Below are 17814 nucleotides of genomic sequence, written 5' to 3'. Positions count from 1 at the left end.
ACAGGGTGGGGTAGTTCATACTTTTGCTGCTGCTGCTGTTTGGCTGGAGATATTATTCTGCAAGATTGGTGAATGGGGTGAGCACCACATTTGAGAAGCCAACACATGAGAGCAGCAGAAACAGAGAAGCCATGGCTGCTTGTGGACCTGCCCTTGTGTAGGTAGTCAACAACAGCCAAGTATTGCAATGGGTACTTTCAGACCTGCATGGAACTGGCTGGTGGGTGGATTGAGAGGTGACAAAGGATGGGCAAAAGCATTGTGGAATTATGCTGGGACGACTAATTGCACCAATGCAATCTCTGAAGTAGTACTTGCTGTCTACACTAGCATTGCAACAGTACAAAGTGACACACTGGTGGATCATATAGTGCACAGCCTTGCTCAGAGCAAGGACAGTCACAGTAGTGGGGTGCATTTTTGCATAGTGTTGCAGGCACTTCTGTTTATGGACATGTGGTATGTAACAGGCATGCAGAGGGGTTGCAATGGTGCTGGCAACATACAAATGTTCTAATATAGAAAAGGCCTCAGAATGCAACAAACTTTCATCGCAGCCACTGGAATGCCCAAGTTGGTCATTACCTAAATAAAGTATCTTTGTCTAAGTTAGGTCTGTGGTTCTTCTCTTGCACTTAGAAAGAAATTTGTCAGGTCTAGGTTAATGTTTGCCTTAAAAATTGCATTAACAGAACCGTAGTCATCCCATTGCCACATGCACAGCACCCCCAAACTGTTCCATGGTTGTCATAGTAAAATATCTGCAGTGCTGGAAATCTAGGTCTTGCCATTCTTACTGGCTGACACATTCTCACTGAGAAGCCATTTTCTTGTCTTTGCAGGAATGGTGTGTAATAATTTTTGAATTTCAGAATGTTTTTCCTTCCCAATAAGCCTAGATGGCATAGATTTCACAGCAATACCCCTTGGAAATATTTGTGAGGCTTGAGAAAATTAAATATTTTTGATGCTCTTACCTTATCGACATAGTTTGCAATTTCTATCAGCCTCTGCTTAACTTTTTCCACATCCTTGCCCTGTCTCTGAAACTTAGAATGTAAAAGAGTAATGCATAATCAGCATTAGTATTGTCACATTTGCTGGCAAAAATCACCTACCATTGTCAGACTGACATTAACATTGACATTTGGGGTTTAAATGCATAAAAGGCCAAAGACCCATTGACTTCCACAGGTCTCAAAATGGCACAAAATTTGGCACAAATTGGGCTAAGTGATTTTGTTTTCAGAAAAGATTCTAAAATCCCTTACACTGCTACGCAGAATCTCCCTAGGATTGTTCTTATTAAAGAAATGGAAAGGTTCTTCTTTTAGCTGTCTTTGCTATTGCAAGAAAATGATTTTTGCTATTTAACCAGCAAGGTTCAAGAAGAGGAATCTGTCACATTTTGAAAGAAAAAATGTAAATTGGAAAATAGTTGGTACCAAGATTTCACATCTTTGGTTTCACTCCAGCCCGTTGAGATATTTTTAACAATGTCTCTTTTTTATTTGTTTTGAAACCCACTTTGCAAACTCTGCATACAGTCTTGCTTAATTCAGCATAATTGCTAAACTACAGCTGAAGAACCAACAACACTGAATTCTGCTGTTTACTCTAGACAGTAATGGTCTCCAGAGGTCAGAGTTAAATAGTGCAATGGGGGCTCAACCACCTCACTGGGTCATGGCCAGTGAATACTTACAGGCGTCCATTTAAATTACTGCAAGAGGCCCCAGATGTTTGTGAGCACTACATTCCTTCCGAAGTGTTGCAAGGAACATTTTAGCCTTGGAACAAATACTTGTCACTCTTACACTGTTTTTAAATAGTCCTTTCTGTTACTATAGCCCTACTTAGATGACAAATGTTGTTGTTTTTGCAATGCACAGTTGTTTGCAGCACCATGAAAACTGAACGAAACAATCACTTTCCCTCGAATACTCCCTGTACCAACTGCATCTTTTCTTTAAAACTTTCTTACCTCTCGATTATCTGCAACAATAACAAGCTCCACATATTTTGTTATCTTCAGAGTCTCCCTTTTGTGCTGCCAAAACAAATAGAAATTTGTTTTTGCATCAAATGACCCTGAACACCTGAGTATCAGCTCTCGCTCACCTCAGCAAAGACATTGTCAAAGAGAGTAAAAATTTCCTTCTCAAGCTTCATGCCACTCAATTCTTGGTCTCTTTTCTCCTCCTTACATAACCCTCTCCCTCTTCAATAAAAGGAGAGGATGTTTACATGACACTCACCCAATCATCAAGAAAGCTGGGCAGTACAGGAAAGGCAAATGGCCTTTCTGTAATTTGTAACCTTCCACCTTTCCCTATTTGAAATGCTCAGGTGACCCTTGCACGATGAAAATCTTTTTTGGTGGAAAGACCTCAGCTGTTTCTTGCAATACTTTCAGAGATGCACTGTGGTAACAACTTGTAATATTTCACATAATGGTCAACTGACAACTTAGCACAAAATCGAGATGTTGAGATGAAAATTAGTCAAGGGACCAAATGACATAAGAAGTAGAAATTCTTGAATTGACTGTACACCACTTCTAGGAGCCTGGCTAACAAATAAGAGCAATTGGAATTGCTCATTTGTCAGCATAAATTTGATCTGGTAGGTATTACTGAAACTTGGTGGGATGATTCACAAAACTGGAATGTTAAAAACAAGGGTTTTAACCTATTTAGTAAGGATCGAGTGAGGAAAAGGGAGCAGGAATGGTGCTCTATGTTAAAAATGACATTACCTGTTTTCAAGTCACTGATAACTCAGAAGAAAATGAGCTTGAATGCTTATGGATCAATGTCCTAACAAATAAGGCACAAGATGGGGTACAAGTTGGTGCCTGCTATAGACCACCAAATCACAGGAACAGGATAACTGCCTTCTTACACAGCTATCTATAATGTGTAGGGAAAAAGAACCGAGTGATCATGAGGGACTTCAATTTGAGTGACATATGCTGAAGGTCTTATGCTGCTGGCACTAAAACGCCCTTCGAATTTCAAAACTTTATAGATGACAATTTCCTAATTCAAAAGGTGTTGCAGTCAGCACGGGGGAATTCTATATTAGACCTTGTCCTAACAGATAAAGAGGAACTTCCAACAGAACTAAAAATCAATGGTCGCTTATGTACATGTGATCATAACTTGATTACATTTATAACGTGCAAGCAGAATAAAGTCCAGACCAGTGATATACATGTTTGGTGCTTTAACAGAGTCAGTTTCACAAAGCTGAAAATATTTATGAGCCAAATCTTTGGGAGAAAAAAATGTAATCAGAAAAATGTGAATGATAATTGGGAATAATTTAAGAACATCTTCCTACATGCTCAAAAAAGCCACAATCCCACAGCAGAGCAAGAAGGCTATACTGGTTAAAAAGCCAACCTGGTTTAGATGGAAAGTGAAGGCAGCTGTATAAAATAATATATAACAAAAGGAAGAAAGGAGAAGGTGATAGTAAAGAATATAAATCAGAAGTTAGGAATTGTAGAAAACTGATAAGAGAAGCCAAGGGAGGCAAGAAGAAATCTATGGCCTGTAGAGTTAAGGACAATAAGAGGGAGTTTGTTAAATATAATAGATGGAAATGGTAGAATTATCAATAATACTGCAGAAAAGACAGAAGTGTTCACTAAATGCTTCTGTTCTGTATTTGGGGGAAAAAGAGGTGATGCAGTCTCATCATACTGTGATGACACACGTCCCATTCCATTAGTATCTCTGAAGGATGTTAAACAGAAGCTACTAAAGTTAGACATTTTAAAATCAGCAAGTCCAGATAACTTGCATTCAAGAGTTTTAAGACAGCAGGCCAAACAACTTGCTGGATTGTTAATGTTGATTTTCAATAAATCTTGGAGGACTGAGGAAGTTCCAGAAGCCAGGAAGAAAGCTAATGCTGTGCCAGTGTTTAAAAAGGGTAAACAGGATGAGCTGGGTAATTATAGCTTTGTCAACCTGACGTCGATCCCAGGCAAGATAACGGAGCAGCTGATATGGGACTCGATTAATAAAGAACTAAAGGAGAGTAATATAATTAATACAAATCAATGTGGGTTTATGGAAAATAAATCCTGTCAAACTAATCTTATTTTTTTATGAGATTACAAGTTTGGTTGATAAAGGTAATAGTCTTGCTGTAATATATTTAGGACTCCTGTAAGTCATTTGTCTTGATACCACAAAATGTTTTCATTATAAAACTAGAATGATATAAAATAAACATAGCACACATTAAATGGATTAAAAACTGGCTAACTGATAGGTCTCAAAATGTAGCAGTAAATGAGAAATATGTTCTTGGCCCTACACTATTTAACATCTTTATCAATAACCTGGGAGAAAACATAAAATCATCCCTGATAAAGTTTGCAGAAAACACAAAACTTGGGGTAGTGGTAAATAATGAAGAGGATAGGTCACCGTTTAGAGCGATCTGGATTGCTTGGTAAACTGGGTGCAAGAAAACAATATGCATTTTAATATGGCAAAATGTAAATTTATACATCTGCAAACAAAGAATGTAGGTCATACTTACAGGATGGGGTGTGATGTTATATGATTAAAATATGACCAAGTACATCATTGTTGCTACCACTGTTATAAAACTGCAACAAATCTTACACAAAGTATGTCATGTAACATGTCAATGGAAAAGTTATGATTTGCTGAATATGATTATCCTGTTTGTATGTGTATCATCTTTGTATCTGAAGTTACGAATATTGACTATGTACCAATGTTTCAAATGCGTTTGCTTCTGGGGTGACACCCACCAGGTAGTTTACATCCAATCTAGCCAGCCGATTGTGAATGGATCATTCAAGTTGCTGACCCATTAATGAGCACAATGGGTCACAGAAGAAGCTTATTCCCACCTGATGGGTCTTCCTGTGGACATTTTAGCCAAAATATGGGTAATGACTGCTTCTATGATTCACTGAAGCATGCAAGGGCATGTGACACTAGACTCAATCTTGTGCCTGTACTTTTCCACAAACTGTGCTGGGGGCTTTGCTTGGGACAGTGAGTTTCCCTCCACATGGGAGAAACTATAAAAAAGCCTGGAAAGAGCCATTTTGCCTCTTTCCTGCTCTGATCTCTGGACTATGGACCTATACTAATGGGAGCATTCTAACCAAGGGTCTGAGGACCTTCCAAGCTTTTGGACGTTACCAGAGACATTATAAGCCAGCAGTTTATTCCATCATTGCTTCAAACCTGCTACAAGAACTTTACAATTATTGTATATATTTGATTTCCTTTGACCATTTAAACTCTCACCTCTTTCTTTTCTCTTATAAATAAACCTTTAGATATTAGATACTAAAGGATTGGCAACAGCATGATTATTGGGTCAGCTCTGAGTTATATATCTGACCTGGGTATGTGACTAGTCCTTTGGGATCAGTGGAACCCTTTGGTTGATGAAATTGGTTTTAAATAACCACTCATCATTAAGTCTCGCGTCTTGCGGTTGAAACAAGGATTATGATACCTGAGGAGACTACATTTCTGACTTCTTATTAGCCAATGTGGTGAGAGAGAAGTTTACTTTTGTTATTGCTATAGTATATCTTATGGAAGAAGAACCACCAGTTTGGGGCTAGTCTGCTACAGTTCTCAGCAGTTTGTCCTGAATCTGGTATTCTCAGTTGTGACCCACTGAGGCACAGTGACAGGGGGACTCTATGCTAGGAAGCAGTAACTCTGAAAGAGATTTGGGGGTCATGGTGGATAATCGGTTGAACATGAGCTCTCAGTGTGATGCTGTGGCCAAAAGAGCTAATGAGATCCTGTGATGCATAAACAGAAGAATCTTGAGTAGGAATAAAGAAGTTATTTTACTTCTGTATTTGGCACCAGTGCAACCACCGCTGGAATACTGTGTCCAGTTCTGGTTTTCACAATTCAAGAAGGATGTTGATAAATTGGAGAGGGTTCAGAGAAGAGCCATGACAAAGACTAAAGCATTAGAAAATGGGTTTTATAGTGATAGTCTCAGGGATTTCAATCTATTTAGTTTAACAAAGAGACTGTTAAGGAATGATGCGATTACAGTCGACAATGGCTCTTCAGTCGAGCAGAGAAAGCTGTAACATGACCCTGTGGCTGGAGGTTGAAGCTAGACAAACTCAGAGTGGAAATGAGGCATATTTTTTTTAACAGTGAGGGTAATTAACCCTTTGAATAATTTACAAAGGTTTATGGTGAATTCTCCATCATGGCAATTTTAAAATGAAAATTGAATATTTTTCTAAAAGATCTGCTCTAGGAATTATTTTGGGGATGTTCTATGGCTTGTGTGCTCTAGGAGGTCAGATCAGATGATCACAGTGGTCGCTTCTGGCCTTAGAGCCTATGACTCTAGGCCCGCTAAGAAACACTTGTGAGGAGGGAATGGGGAATGAAATAGGGGAGATATGAAGAGGGGAATCAGTGAATGACATAAATATGGGAAGCTACAAAGGAGCATGAACTACAGGACAAAATGGGTGAGTGGAAGTGATGGATGGAGAAGAAAGACTGTTGAGGCAAAACTGGGAAGGGGAGTAAGATTAGGTCTGGACAGACTCCGGGAGAAGGGAGAAAAGGGGAAAGGAAAAAGAAAGGTAATCAAAAGTGGACAAAGGTAAGGATTGAGAAAGAAAACGCAGAGATACAAGCTTCATCCTGAAGGCTGCAAAATGATGCTAAATTCATCAATGTTACTAAATTCATCAATTTTTGGTGTCCCATAAAGACTTAGAGGAGGAGGGCAAAAAATTACTGGCAATTGTAATTTCAATAACCTCATAACTCTGAAGTGTTACTTGTTCTTTTATAAGCAGATTTATTCATTCTGTAACATTTAAACCACAGTACCTGTATAATAATCAAAGTATGGGTAGAGCAAATGCTCTGAACTGGCTGGGCTGGAGAAATCTATGGCTAAGTGCACCATTGCTGTGAAGTCATGGATTCGCATGACTAAGCATCTTGATTTACCTTCCTTTTAAAATCTCTATCCACAAATACTGGGCATGGGTGAAACGCTACAATACTGAAATAAACAAATGACTACACATTCCTACGTGTGGCAGAGTTGGTTTCTCTGCCACTGTAGTTTTTAATAGATGTCTGAGACTTAGTCTGAGCTGTTATTCAGAAAACTGCAGATTTGTGAGATGCTTTGGTTTTCCCCCAAAGCTAATATTAAGACCACAGAAGACAGCATAGATGTAAACATGTGAGAAATGCTTGGGCATGCCCAGGGTGACCAGATGTCCCATTTTTAATGGAACAGTCCCGTATTTAAGCCCTCCTGCAGGTGTCCTGACCTTTTCTTTAAAATGGGCAAATTGTCCTATATTTTCTGCCTTTCTCCCCACCTCCATCAGTACCGGCGGGTCCTGCTGCTGACTGGATCCCTGCTCACCAGCTGCCTGCCTGCCAGCAGTGAGTGGGGTGGTCCAATGGCCCACAATGGGGGTGGGTGTGCAAGGCTGGTGGCGGGACAAAGCTGCAGCATGCGGGTCCAGGCATCTCCCCCTGCCAGTCCGTCAGTGCAGCTCCTGTTGTGTGAGGGCTCTGGAGTGGGAGGAGGAATGATTTCCAGCCTGTTCCTGCCCCAAACCTGCAAGCTCCACAGCAGCCCCCCCCCAGTCAGGGATTTAGCACGCTCTTCACCACCCACTCCCACTCTGGCTCCTGGCCCCAGGGGACACAGCGCTGCTCTGTCCCCAGGCACCCTCCCCTACTGAGCCACCTCTGTGACTGGGTTTGCTGAAGCCCCTGCCCTCAGGTTCCCTGGGCCTTGATGCACAATGCATCATTAGGGCTTAACCCCTTCCTGCCCACACTGTAGCCAAGGGGACAAGAGGCGGCTGGGTTATGTTGGTGGCCAGCAGCAGCCTGGAGGTGTTAGCTCCCTTTCGACACTGTGCAGGCAGGAAGGGAAAAGCTGTCTCCAGCCCCGTGGTGCGAGGGGGGTTGGGGGGGAGAAGAGATGAGCTCTGCAAAGACATGGGCCAGGTCATCCCTTCCCCCGCTCCTTCTCCCTTGAGGATGGAAGTAGCTCCCATCCCTTCCTCCTGCACAGTGCTGAAAGGCTGCTGCTGGCCACATTCTGATGTGAATGCTGGCAGAAATCTGAGGAGGGGGAGCCTGTGACCCTGCATGCCCCCCCCATTGCCTTGGGAAGATACAGCGCCAGCTACCGGGAGAGGCGGGTCCATCCTGGGGGCCCAGCCAGGCATGAAAGATGGAGCGCGCCGAACAGAGAGGGTCGGTCACCTCCCCATGTGAGAGAGGAGTACGGGAGTGTGTCTATGTCACCTCTCCCCGTGTGTGTGTGTGGGGGGGGTAGGGGCGTGTGTGTCACCCCCCCGTGTGAACCCTAAAGCCTTAAAGGTAAGAAGGTAAAATAAAAAGAATCCAATGCAGTATTTCTTTTTAATAGGGGCTCAATCCACTTAATGTTAATTTGAATGTTTGTACTGCATAGTTCTGACTGATTGCCGTTGAACTTGCTTGAATATGAGTAATTTTACCAGGTGTCCTGTATTCAGCATAAATATGGTCACCCTAGGCATGCCAATCAATTTAAGGCATCCCAAAGTATCACTGCTTGGACCAGGGAAGATTTAGAAATTGAACAGTTGACTGCAGGGGCATAATCATGTGAGCCTGTGGTGACATATTAGTATATTGAATCTATTCCCGTGACTTGGCCAGAGGCTGTGTGTGTTCCTCAGGTACAATATTTATTTATTTATAAAAAGTACTTAATTATCACTTCTTTCAGCTTGTCTTCTGCAGTTAATTGCATTGTGGTGCAGTCTATGTTCTGACTTATCCATACTTACAGCATTAGAAAAAGAAACAGCAACATATCTACAGCAAATGTACATGCATTTGGAGAAAAAGAAATTTGGAAATGTAATGTTTAATGTTCCTGCAAGGCAAATGAATTTGTTCCAGTACATAAACAACATCCCTTGATGCCCTTTAAGCTGTTTTCCTTAACACTGAACTTAATGTAAAGACTAAATGAACTAGGTAGGCAGTGTGGCTATAAACACTAATATTTCTCATTTAATAAAACTTGTGCACAGATTTGTGCTACTATGTTACTCTTGAACATCTCAAACATTCCCTTCTACAATCCCAATCCAAGATGCACATGAATTTGTGGCAGCATTTTTTCCATCTGGTTTGAAAGTCATTTATTTTATACAATTTCCATTAGCTAGTTGCATTGCAAGTCAAGTACATTTCCTCCTACATAAAAACAATTACAAATGATATATCCCTAGAATAAAATGCTGAGAACATGTTCTGGGTGCATAAGATACTTTCCTATTACAATGTAAAAGTTTGTTTAAATTTCAACATGTATTATTAGGAAAGTAACATGGCTATAATGTTCTCCTTTCTTCCTTGTGTGGGCCAAAAGCTATTTAGACATTGTCAGCTGCTTTCTTTAAGATTGAATTGCAAGTGGCACAGGAATCAAAATATATTACCAAAATTTGTAACCTGCCTGCAATTCTGCACCACCCCATTAATGAAAACAGGGAGGAATTAAAATATGAGCAAGAAGAATGGTTAAAGGCCTTGATTTAGCAAAGCACTTAAGCACATGTTTAACTTCAAACACATGCTTATATTCCATTGTTTTTAAGAGACCTTACCATGTGGTTAAATGCTTTGATGAATAGAAGCCTAAGAAACTGGAGAGATTAACTCATGGACAAAGTGTAAAAGAACTAAACAAGTTTGATTGTCAAAGCAGTAAGATTCAGATTGTGAGTGGCCCCTGTGCAGGGCTGGAAGGATGCGCAAAAAGTTCCCCAGGGCTCACTCATAATCTGAGCAGCATAAGGCCTGCTTGCTCCTGCTATTCCCAGGGGAGCAGGATGTTGAAGGCAGGGTTGTGACTGCATCTCTTCCCTCTACATCAGTCAATGGAGCAGGGCTGGCACACCACAGGGAAACTTCTGCCTAATGCAAGGAACAAACTGCTCCTGCTGTGCACAGGGAGCAGCAGCAAGAGACTGCACAATTTCCCAAATGCCTCTCCTTGGAAAAAGCCACATTTTGACCTAAGTATGGGAGGAGAAGTGATAGCCTCCTAAACCAGTGGTTTTCAATCTGTGGTCCGCAGATCCCTGGGGGGTCCACAGACTATATCTAAGATTTCCAAAGAGGTATGCACCTTCATCTGAAATTTTTAGGCATCTGCAAATGAAAAGAGGTTGAAAACCACTGTCCTAAACCACATGTCCAGGTAGATCCAGAGAGGTATAATACCAGAAGTCATAATGAAATTTAGAAATGGGAAAATCTCTCTATATAAAAATGGAATCTCAATCCCAAGAGAAATGGCAGAAGCTCCATTTGCTGGGCTGTTTAGAACTAGGCTGGGCTAATCATCTGATATTGTAGTGTAGGGAACCATCCAGCAAGCAAAGAAGAGAGAATTTACCTGGGTCTTCTCCAATTATCTCTATTTTACTTGATTTCATGATGGTCACCACCTCAAGGTGAAATCTTGGCCCCACTCAATGGAGCCTTGATGTCCCCATCCATGCATTACTTCAAATGATACACATGTAGTGCAGCAATTAATTTTGATCTGGATATTTCACCAATTTCTGGAAATTAGCATAAAGAGATGATCAACAATTCCAAAACATAAAACTATCTTTCCACCTACCCTGCTAGTGAATGCTTGAGAAGACTGTGGTGTGTCATCAATAGTGATGCCAGAGACGTTGAATTGGTTGCCACAAGATCCGGAAGCTATTTTCAGGTTCTCTGCTTGGTAGATCTTGTGTTCACTTGTAGCATTTTCCAATGGCTCCAGAATGTAGCTTTTATTTTCAAATAAAATAAATCCCCTGTTTTATAAAAGATCAGAAAATGACACATTGCTTTTAAGTGCTGATGTGTGTTTGTTTTCAGCCAACCTACAGGTTTTAATAATGATGATGAAATATGAAACAGTAAAGTACTGATTTATAATGTCAAAACCTACTGGGGTCTTAGACATCAGTGATGTATGTGTCATCTAGGCATACTGTACTTTACAAGAAGCAAAGGCAGAGAGAAAATATTCCTCCTCTGAAATGTTGTGCTGTAGAGCAAAATTACATTTGTGTTTGATGTGTTTTCCATTCTTCCCGTGATGCATTACCACTGCATCTGCTTGGAAGGACTCCTAGCAAATATTAACGAACAAGAATGTGGTGAAATACTTTTATAAGAAAAAAATACAGAATTCATTATGATCAGCAATATGTATTATAACTTTTTAAGTGAATGCTGCTGCAAGCAGCAAATCTGCCAGTTCAAAGATGCACCTCAGTATCAGAATGAGTTATCGGATACTGTGTGATAGGGAATTATAATGGAGCCCAGATGCATTAACCACTGGATTTCTGTTCAATACAATCAACCCCAAGAATAATAATACGTACTGCAATATTACCTGCCACCTAAGGATCTCAAAGAGCTTTACACACATTAATAAAGTAACCCTTGCTAAACACCTGAGATCTATTGTATGTAATGGAGAGATAGTGGCTCAGAAAACAAGTAACTTGATGAAAGTACCACAAGAAGTCTGTGGAAGAGCCTGGAACAGAACTCATATTTCCAAGCTTCTAGTCCTGTGCTCTGGCCAGAAAACCACTCTCCTTTTACACTTCTTACAGTTCACATAAATAGGCTTATCACATTGGATACCGTCCTGCCACATTCACAGCCACAGTACAGCAAATTCCCCTTACCTAAGGGAACCCCCTCTGGTGTCAGAGCGCTACCACAGTGCTCTTACACCACCTCCAACTTACTCCCCACTGCATAGGGAGTGTGACCAGAGTGTGTCGATGCCCCAGCAATCCCTAGTTGCTGGAACAGCCCCTCAGGGGCTATTGGTGGCTAGCGTAAAGTACAATAGACTCATAGTATGATAATATCATTTGAGCGGATAGTTAAAGCTGCCCATGTAAGGTTGTACCACAGAATCAAAAGGTTGCTCTAATTTATATCATGGACCAGACGGGCATGAAACTGGCACAGATGGGCATAAAGGTGGTTTAGAAGCCAGGACTCCAGCTCCAAGGTGGAAGTTAAAGTAGGAAGAGAGAGTATGACATTTAGCTATTTTTCATATTGGATAGTATTGCAAAGAGCTTTACAATGAGTTGCATCCTTAGTGCAGTGACTACATAACGGTAAGCAGAGGATAAAAGAACCAATTGAATTCAAAGCTTTGGCTATTAGCACCTGCTCTTATTGAGAAAGGTGATGCTGGGCAGGACACTGGAGACAGTTTCTTCCTTTCTCAGGCCCCTTTGCTAATTAAGGGTTACAGAAGGGGAAAACCTGTCAGGCAGTATGAAAAGGCAGCAGAGAGATTGTTGAAGAGTTATGGCACATGACATCAGTAGATCGGGCTTTACTGGGTTACAGTGTAACAAAAGCAAATCAGCTCCCTACAGCTGTTTCTCCTTCTGTAAAATGGGGACAACATTTACCTAGCTAACAAGCCTGTTGTGACGCTTAATTAATTAGCACCTCAGCTGAAAAGCACTACAAAAATGCATAGTATAATTAATTTTTACCATATCTGTAAAATAAGGAGTTTTAATCCCTGAACACTGGCAAAGTTACAGTAGAGGTAATTGCATTCTGCCTGCCTAAAATTCCTGTGAAAGCTGGAACTGACTATGACATTCTTCTTTAATTCCTGCCCTAATCTGCTGTGTACTGTCCATGTGTGCTGTGAAACAGCTGACATTTTTTCAGCCCAGAGCTGGCTTTATTTCAGTGGTGTATATGTTTCCTTGTGTATATGAAGTGTATACTCTTAATATGTCTGTTTGTGCTTGTGATAAAGGTGCTCCGTAAGTATAAGATATTATACTTATTATTATGGCACCATGGATCTCTGTATGCTTCCTGGGGCAGTGAGCGAAAAGTGTCCCAGAAGACTGATGAACACCATAAACGCAGACTTTAAGAAATAATAATAAAAACCAGAATTATTAGGAAAAAAGCAATGCAGCTGTGTAGCGAGGTGGTCACCCCACTCCTGCCGGAAGTGGATAAAGCAGCCCTGGAGAGGGCTGCAGGGAGGAAAGCTGGGCTAATTGGGGAAACAGCCACAGCTGTAGCCAGTGCAATCAGGGCCCAGCTAACCCTTATAAGAGGGCAATGGGCCAGAAGGACTCAGACTCTCTCTCTGGCTCTAGAGAGGGAAGGACCTGGCTGCCTGGGAAGCTGAGAAGGGTACCTAGGGTGGAGCAGTGCTGGGGAAGGGCAGAGGGAGCCGGGAGCTCCAGCCTAGCAAAACCCCAGGCTGTAGGCCTTGTTAGGGTAAAGCAGTGCTGGGGAAGGGCAGCGGGAGCTCCAGCCTAGCACAACTGCAGGCTGAGTTAAGGGCCCACAAAGGGTACTGGGGCTGAGGAGGGGCAGCCCTGAGATAGGCAGAGGTAGCAGGTCCAACCCCCCCCCCCCTTGCCACGGATGAGTGGCCTTTACAGACTGCAGTCAGCCCCGGTGAGCGGGGGCTAGATGGTGACTGACAGTAGCTGGTGAGGTGGGGATTTGGGGGCTCCCCTGAATGGGGAGACCCAGATTGTGGGTTGCTGTGGTGGCAGAATCCCTGGGTAAAGGGCACTGGGGTCCAGGAGGGACATCAGCTGGCAGAGGGAGCTCCAGGGCTGGTAAGAGCCAATTCCCTGAACAGCCAGCAGGAGGTGCCACACCGGTGAGTTGCTGCCCCACCACAAGCTGGAATTAAAAGAAAAAATGAAGTAAATCAAAGTCCATGTCTCATAACCAATTAAATAAAATTTGGTGCTAAGCTGACAGTACAGTTTTAGGATAAAACAACTGTGGTTCAGCCTGCTCAACCAAGGTTCATTTCTGTTAACGCTAATGATCTTTACTTTGAGGATGAAGATTGGGTTTTTCCACCATATTAAAAAGTCTGTGTAATATCCACAAGAAGATCTTTACGAGAGAGAGAGGCATAATTTACTGCTCTGAACAAAACAAGGGCCCAATAAATTCTTCACTTGCCACTCCCTCGGTAGCCTTTGGCAAGTCACTTGAGACTCATATTTACCCACCACACAGGCATGTTTTGTGGACTGTTAAACCTTTATAAAAACATTTTGAAGATTAAAAGCATCAGATATGGGTATTAAATTTCTACAGCAACCCATATAGCTGTGGCTGAGATGCACGGTTTTGGAGCATTTATAATTCAGTGGTAACCATTATTCTCTCGCCCCCCCGCCCCAGAGCTTTACATAACACTAAATACTACACAACATTTAGGTGTTTCTTAAACTATACAGATTACTAAAATACATGCTATATTTTGTATTTAAACTTACACAAAGTCCTTATTTGTACTGTACAATTGGTTAAAAACCTCTCACTTCTCCATCAGCACCATGATCACAGGGGTTTATAGAATAAATTGCTCACACTGTACAGTACACAAGTTGCAAGTGGTAGTATCATTACTACAGCTTTCCCAGTGTATCATTTTGTAATCCCAACCATTGTCCAAAGTCACTCAATAAGCACTATTTGCCTTCCATTGTATTTTCCCCAGGAGCAGGAAATGTGGATGCAAGAGAAGAGGAGACACCTAATTAAGTGACTAATCTCATTCTCCAACTAAAGTAGTGAGAATGGGACCCTCAATTCAGTGTGCTGCTGAAATTTCCATCTTGAATGAGAATACCACCTTTTAAGAACAGCTCTACCTTTGCATACAGGCCATCATGCTGTACAAAAATCTGCAAATTCAACATAAAGGAAAAATATAACTTTCAGTTTAATGTATTGTTATTCTTTGAGTGCTGCCTACAGGATATCAACACCTGGTTTTGACCATTTGTAATAAGATAATGAATATCAAATATGTATTATCTTGGCTGGCTCTCTGTTTTCTCACTAATTTTCTTTTCCTACAAATGCATTTTTTCCAATAATCAGTGCCAAATACAGCACCTTAAAAATGTAGTTAGCTGAAAACTTCTACATCTTTCCTTCTTTTGGTGGGGGATGAAAATAATTGTACCTTACAGCCTTCCAGTGTTCAGAATCCAATTCAAATCAAATAAATCCAAAATTACTCTTTTCTTTGCACATTTTTGTCGCAGATTTTTCAGAGGCTTGATTACTCCCACACTGCTTTTGCCTCTTCCTCAAGAGCATGGGTTTCTCCCACTCCTGCATAGGGTACACATTCTCAAAGCCAAGACAGGATATGGCTCCGCTGGGATGATCTCTTCCGAAGCAGAATAGCCAACAGTTGGGATTTTCTGTTGAATACCTTTTTGTTTTAGAGAATAAAAACTAGTCAATGCTGGGAGACATTTATTGATTTTACCACCACTGCATTGTATATTACTAGTTTTTACCAAGAGCCATTCCAATTTTGGAAAACAGCTGGGGAAGAATTATTATTATTATAGGCCAGTTATCTAAAATATTCCACATTTTTATTACTTCGTATTAGAATATGAACCCCTCCATAACCTAGGCTCTATTTACCGGAGAGAATGCCTCCTACCCTATGCTCCTGCCCAGCAGTTATGACATAATGGGGTGAGCTGGCTTTTTGTATTTAATCCAGTGCCTACTGAAGTTAATAGGCAGAATTTAATTGACTTCAGTGAGTTTTGTGTCAGGGCCTTTGTATCGGAGTTGAGCCAAGAGTAGTTTTCTCAGTTCACAGTCCTCTCTGGCAGTCCTCTCTCCTGGAGGTCCTTTCTGGCTGCATTTACAACATGATGTCGAATAATAATTAAATTATTTAGTTCTTTTCATCTGTAGAGCTTTACAAAGGAGGTCAGTACGTATACCCCTGTTTTACAGATGGGGAAACTGAGGCACAAGGAAGTTATGACTGCTCAAGATTAGTCACCAACCCAGTGACAGAACTGGGAATAAAACCCAAATCTCCTGCATTCCAGACCCATGCTCTATCCACGGGTCCTTGCTGATGTAAAGTCCATTGATTGCAGTAATCTTTAGCCTGGGCCATTTTTAGGTTCCCTCCATTATTTTTCATTTTTCTATTTTTTTCTAGGCTACAGCAATCTTTTTTGTTCCAGAAATTTTGTGTTAACTGGGAACGTTCCTGTTTGCTTGGTGGTGTAGTTGTTGGATTTGTACTGGGTTCTGGATGGTGATCTGTTTGGAGCTTTATTTTTTATTTTAGGCCCCAGTACTGGTATTACTGTACAGGGCTAGGATGCCAGATTGAAATTATACAGTATTCTATGTTTTGTTCTCCATTTCCCAGCCAGCACTAATGCTCATTGATCCATGCCTTACAAATGCAATAAGTACATAACGTACAGAACATGTACCTGAGCAAATATGACAAGAGGAGTCATTAAAGGATTCAAGTGACATTGTGCAACATGAGTGCTCAATTTTGGTGCAGTTCTTTAAACTTTCCTTTGAGATTGTAAATAGTTAAGGGCCAGCTCCTGCGCCCAGTGAAGCCCGTGGGAATTTTGCCATTTTAATGGACACAAAATTGGGCAATGAATTTGAAAATGGAAAGGGGTACATAGTGTCTTGGCAGTGTCTTAAGATCCATCTACAGTTACAGCAGCATGAAGAGTACAGACACTGCATGCCTCCCTAGCGCAGGTATAAATATCAGGGTAGACAGTGAGGCACTGCTATGCTGAGTAGAGTTGACATGCCAGAACCCTTAGGCTATATACCCTACATGGCTCTCTGCATGCCCAAGCAGTGCCTCGCACACCTACTCTGCCGAAAAATATCAGAGTAGTGTCCTGCTGCCAAAACCTCTCTCTGCTGCAGTGAAAGAGTCCAGCAGCAGGGAAAATCATTGGGCAGCAAAGTGGCAGCAGGGAAAGGTTCTGGCAGTTGCCCACTGCCGGAGCCTTTCACTGCATCAAGGAAAGGCTGTGGTGGGGGACGGAGGAAGGGGGCAGCAGGAAAAGGCTCCAGCAGTGGGCAACTGCCAGTGGGCAACTGCCACTGCCTCTCCTGACAGAGCCTTTTACTCCCCTGTGTAGCTACCTGTATCCTACACGCTGCCACAAGTGTAGACAAGGCATAGGTGTTCATAAAAGGTGCCTAAATGTAACGAAGCAACAACTCACCAGTGTAGCACCTCCTGCTGATCGTCCTGGGAATTAGCTCTTTTCCAGCTTCGGAGCGCCCTCTGCAGGCCAGTGTCCCTCCCGGACCCCAGTGCCCTTCTACGTCAGCATTAGAGACTGAAGTATCAAAAAGGGAGAGCTCAGAGAGCTGATGGGGATCCATCATGGATCTCCCGAGATCTACCAAAGGCTTGTGCTATCTGCACACAGACCCTGTGCCTCTTCATTTTTCCCCAATCCTTCCAGCTAGTGGTGGGTCATGAAGTTGGAAGAAACCTGTGAAGGAGCATGGAGGGAACTGGAAGAAGCTGTGCTTGGTGGGAAGGAGTTTGCCTACCGAAAGGACTCCCTCTTGAATAGCTGAGTGACAACAAAAGCAAAATTCAGAATCCCTCATCACCAGAGTACCTGAGCACCTTCCAGTATTGCCTTAAGTGACATGACTAGCATCTGTCACAGGGGTATGGTCTCTTGCTCATATCTTCACCTCCTCCTCCTATCTCTGCCCTCAAAGCCCCATCACACTTTCTCCATTTCATCTTCCTGCTCAGTAACCTCCATACTCCCACTCCTTCCTTCAGAAAAGAAGGGGTTCCTTGGCCTCATAGTTAACTCCTTCCCCTTCTCCTGCCCAC

The 17814-nt window shown here is 42.0% G+C and overlaps 1 protein-coding gene across 3 annotated transcripts in view; it reads right to left on the bottom strand.

Annotated features, from left to right (window-relative positions):
• ADAM12 (ADAM metallopeptidase domain 12) overlaps positions 1–17814 on the bottom strand; it is a 345625-nt gene that overhangs the window by 85191 nt on the left and 242620 nt on the right. For all 3 annotated transcript variants that reach the window (XM_074959167.1, XM_074959165.1, XM_074959168.1), the window contains 3 exons: positions 10723–10906; positions 1985–2050; positions 978–1049 (listed from right to left, as the gene is read on the bottom strand). In XM_074959167.1, coding sequence (XP_074815268.1) covers positions 978–1049; positions 1985–2050; positions 10723–10906 — 322 coding nt within the window. The remainder of the gene's footprint in view (positions 1–977; positions 1050–1984; positions 2051–10722; positions 10907–17814) is intronic.

Source organism: Natator depressus, chromosome 7, assembly GCF_965152275.1.
Source record: "Natator depressus isolate rNatDep1 chromosome 7, rNatDep2.hap1, whole genome shotgun sequence".
NCBI lineage: Eukaryota > Metazoa > Chordata > Testudines > Cheloniidae > Natator > Natator depressus.
This window is presented reverse-complemented; position numbering and strand designations above follow the sequence as displayed.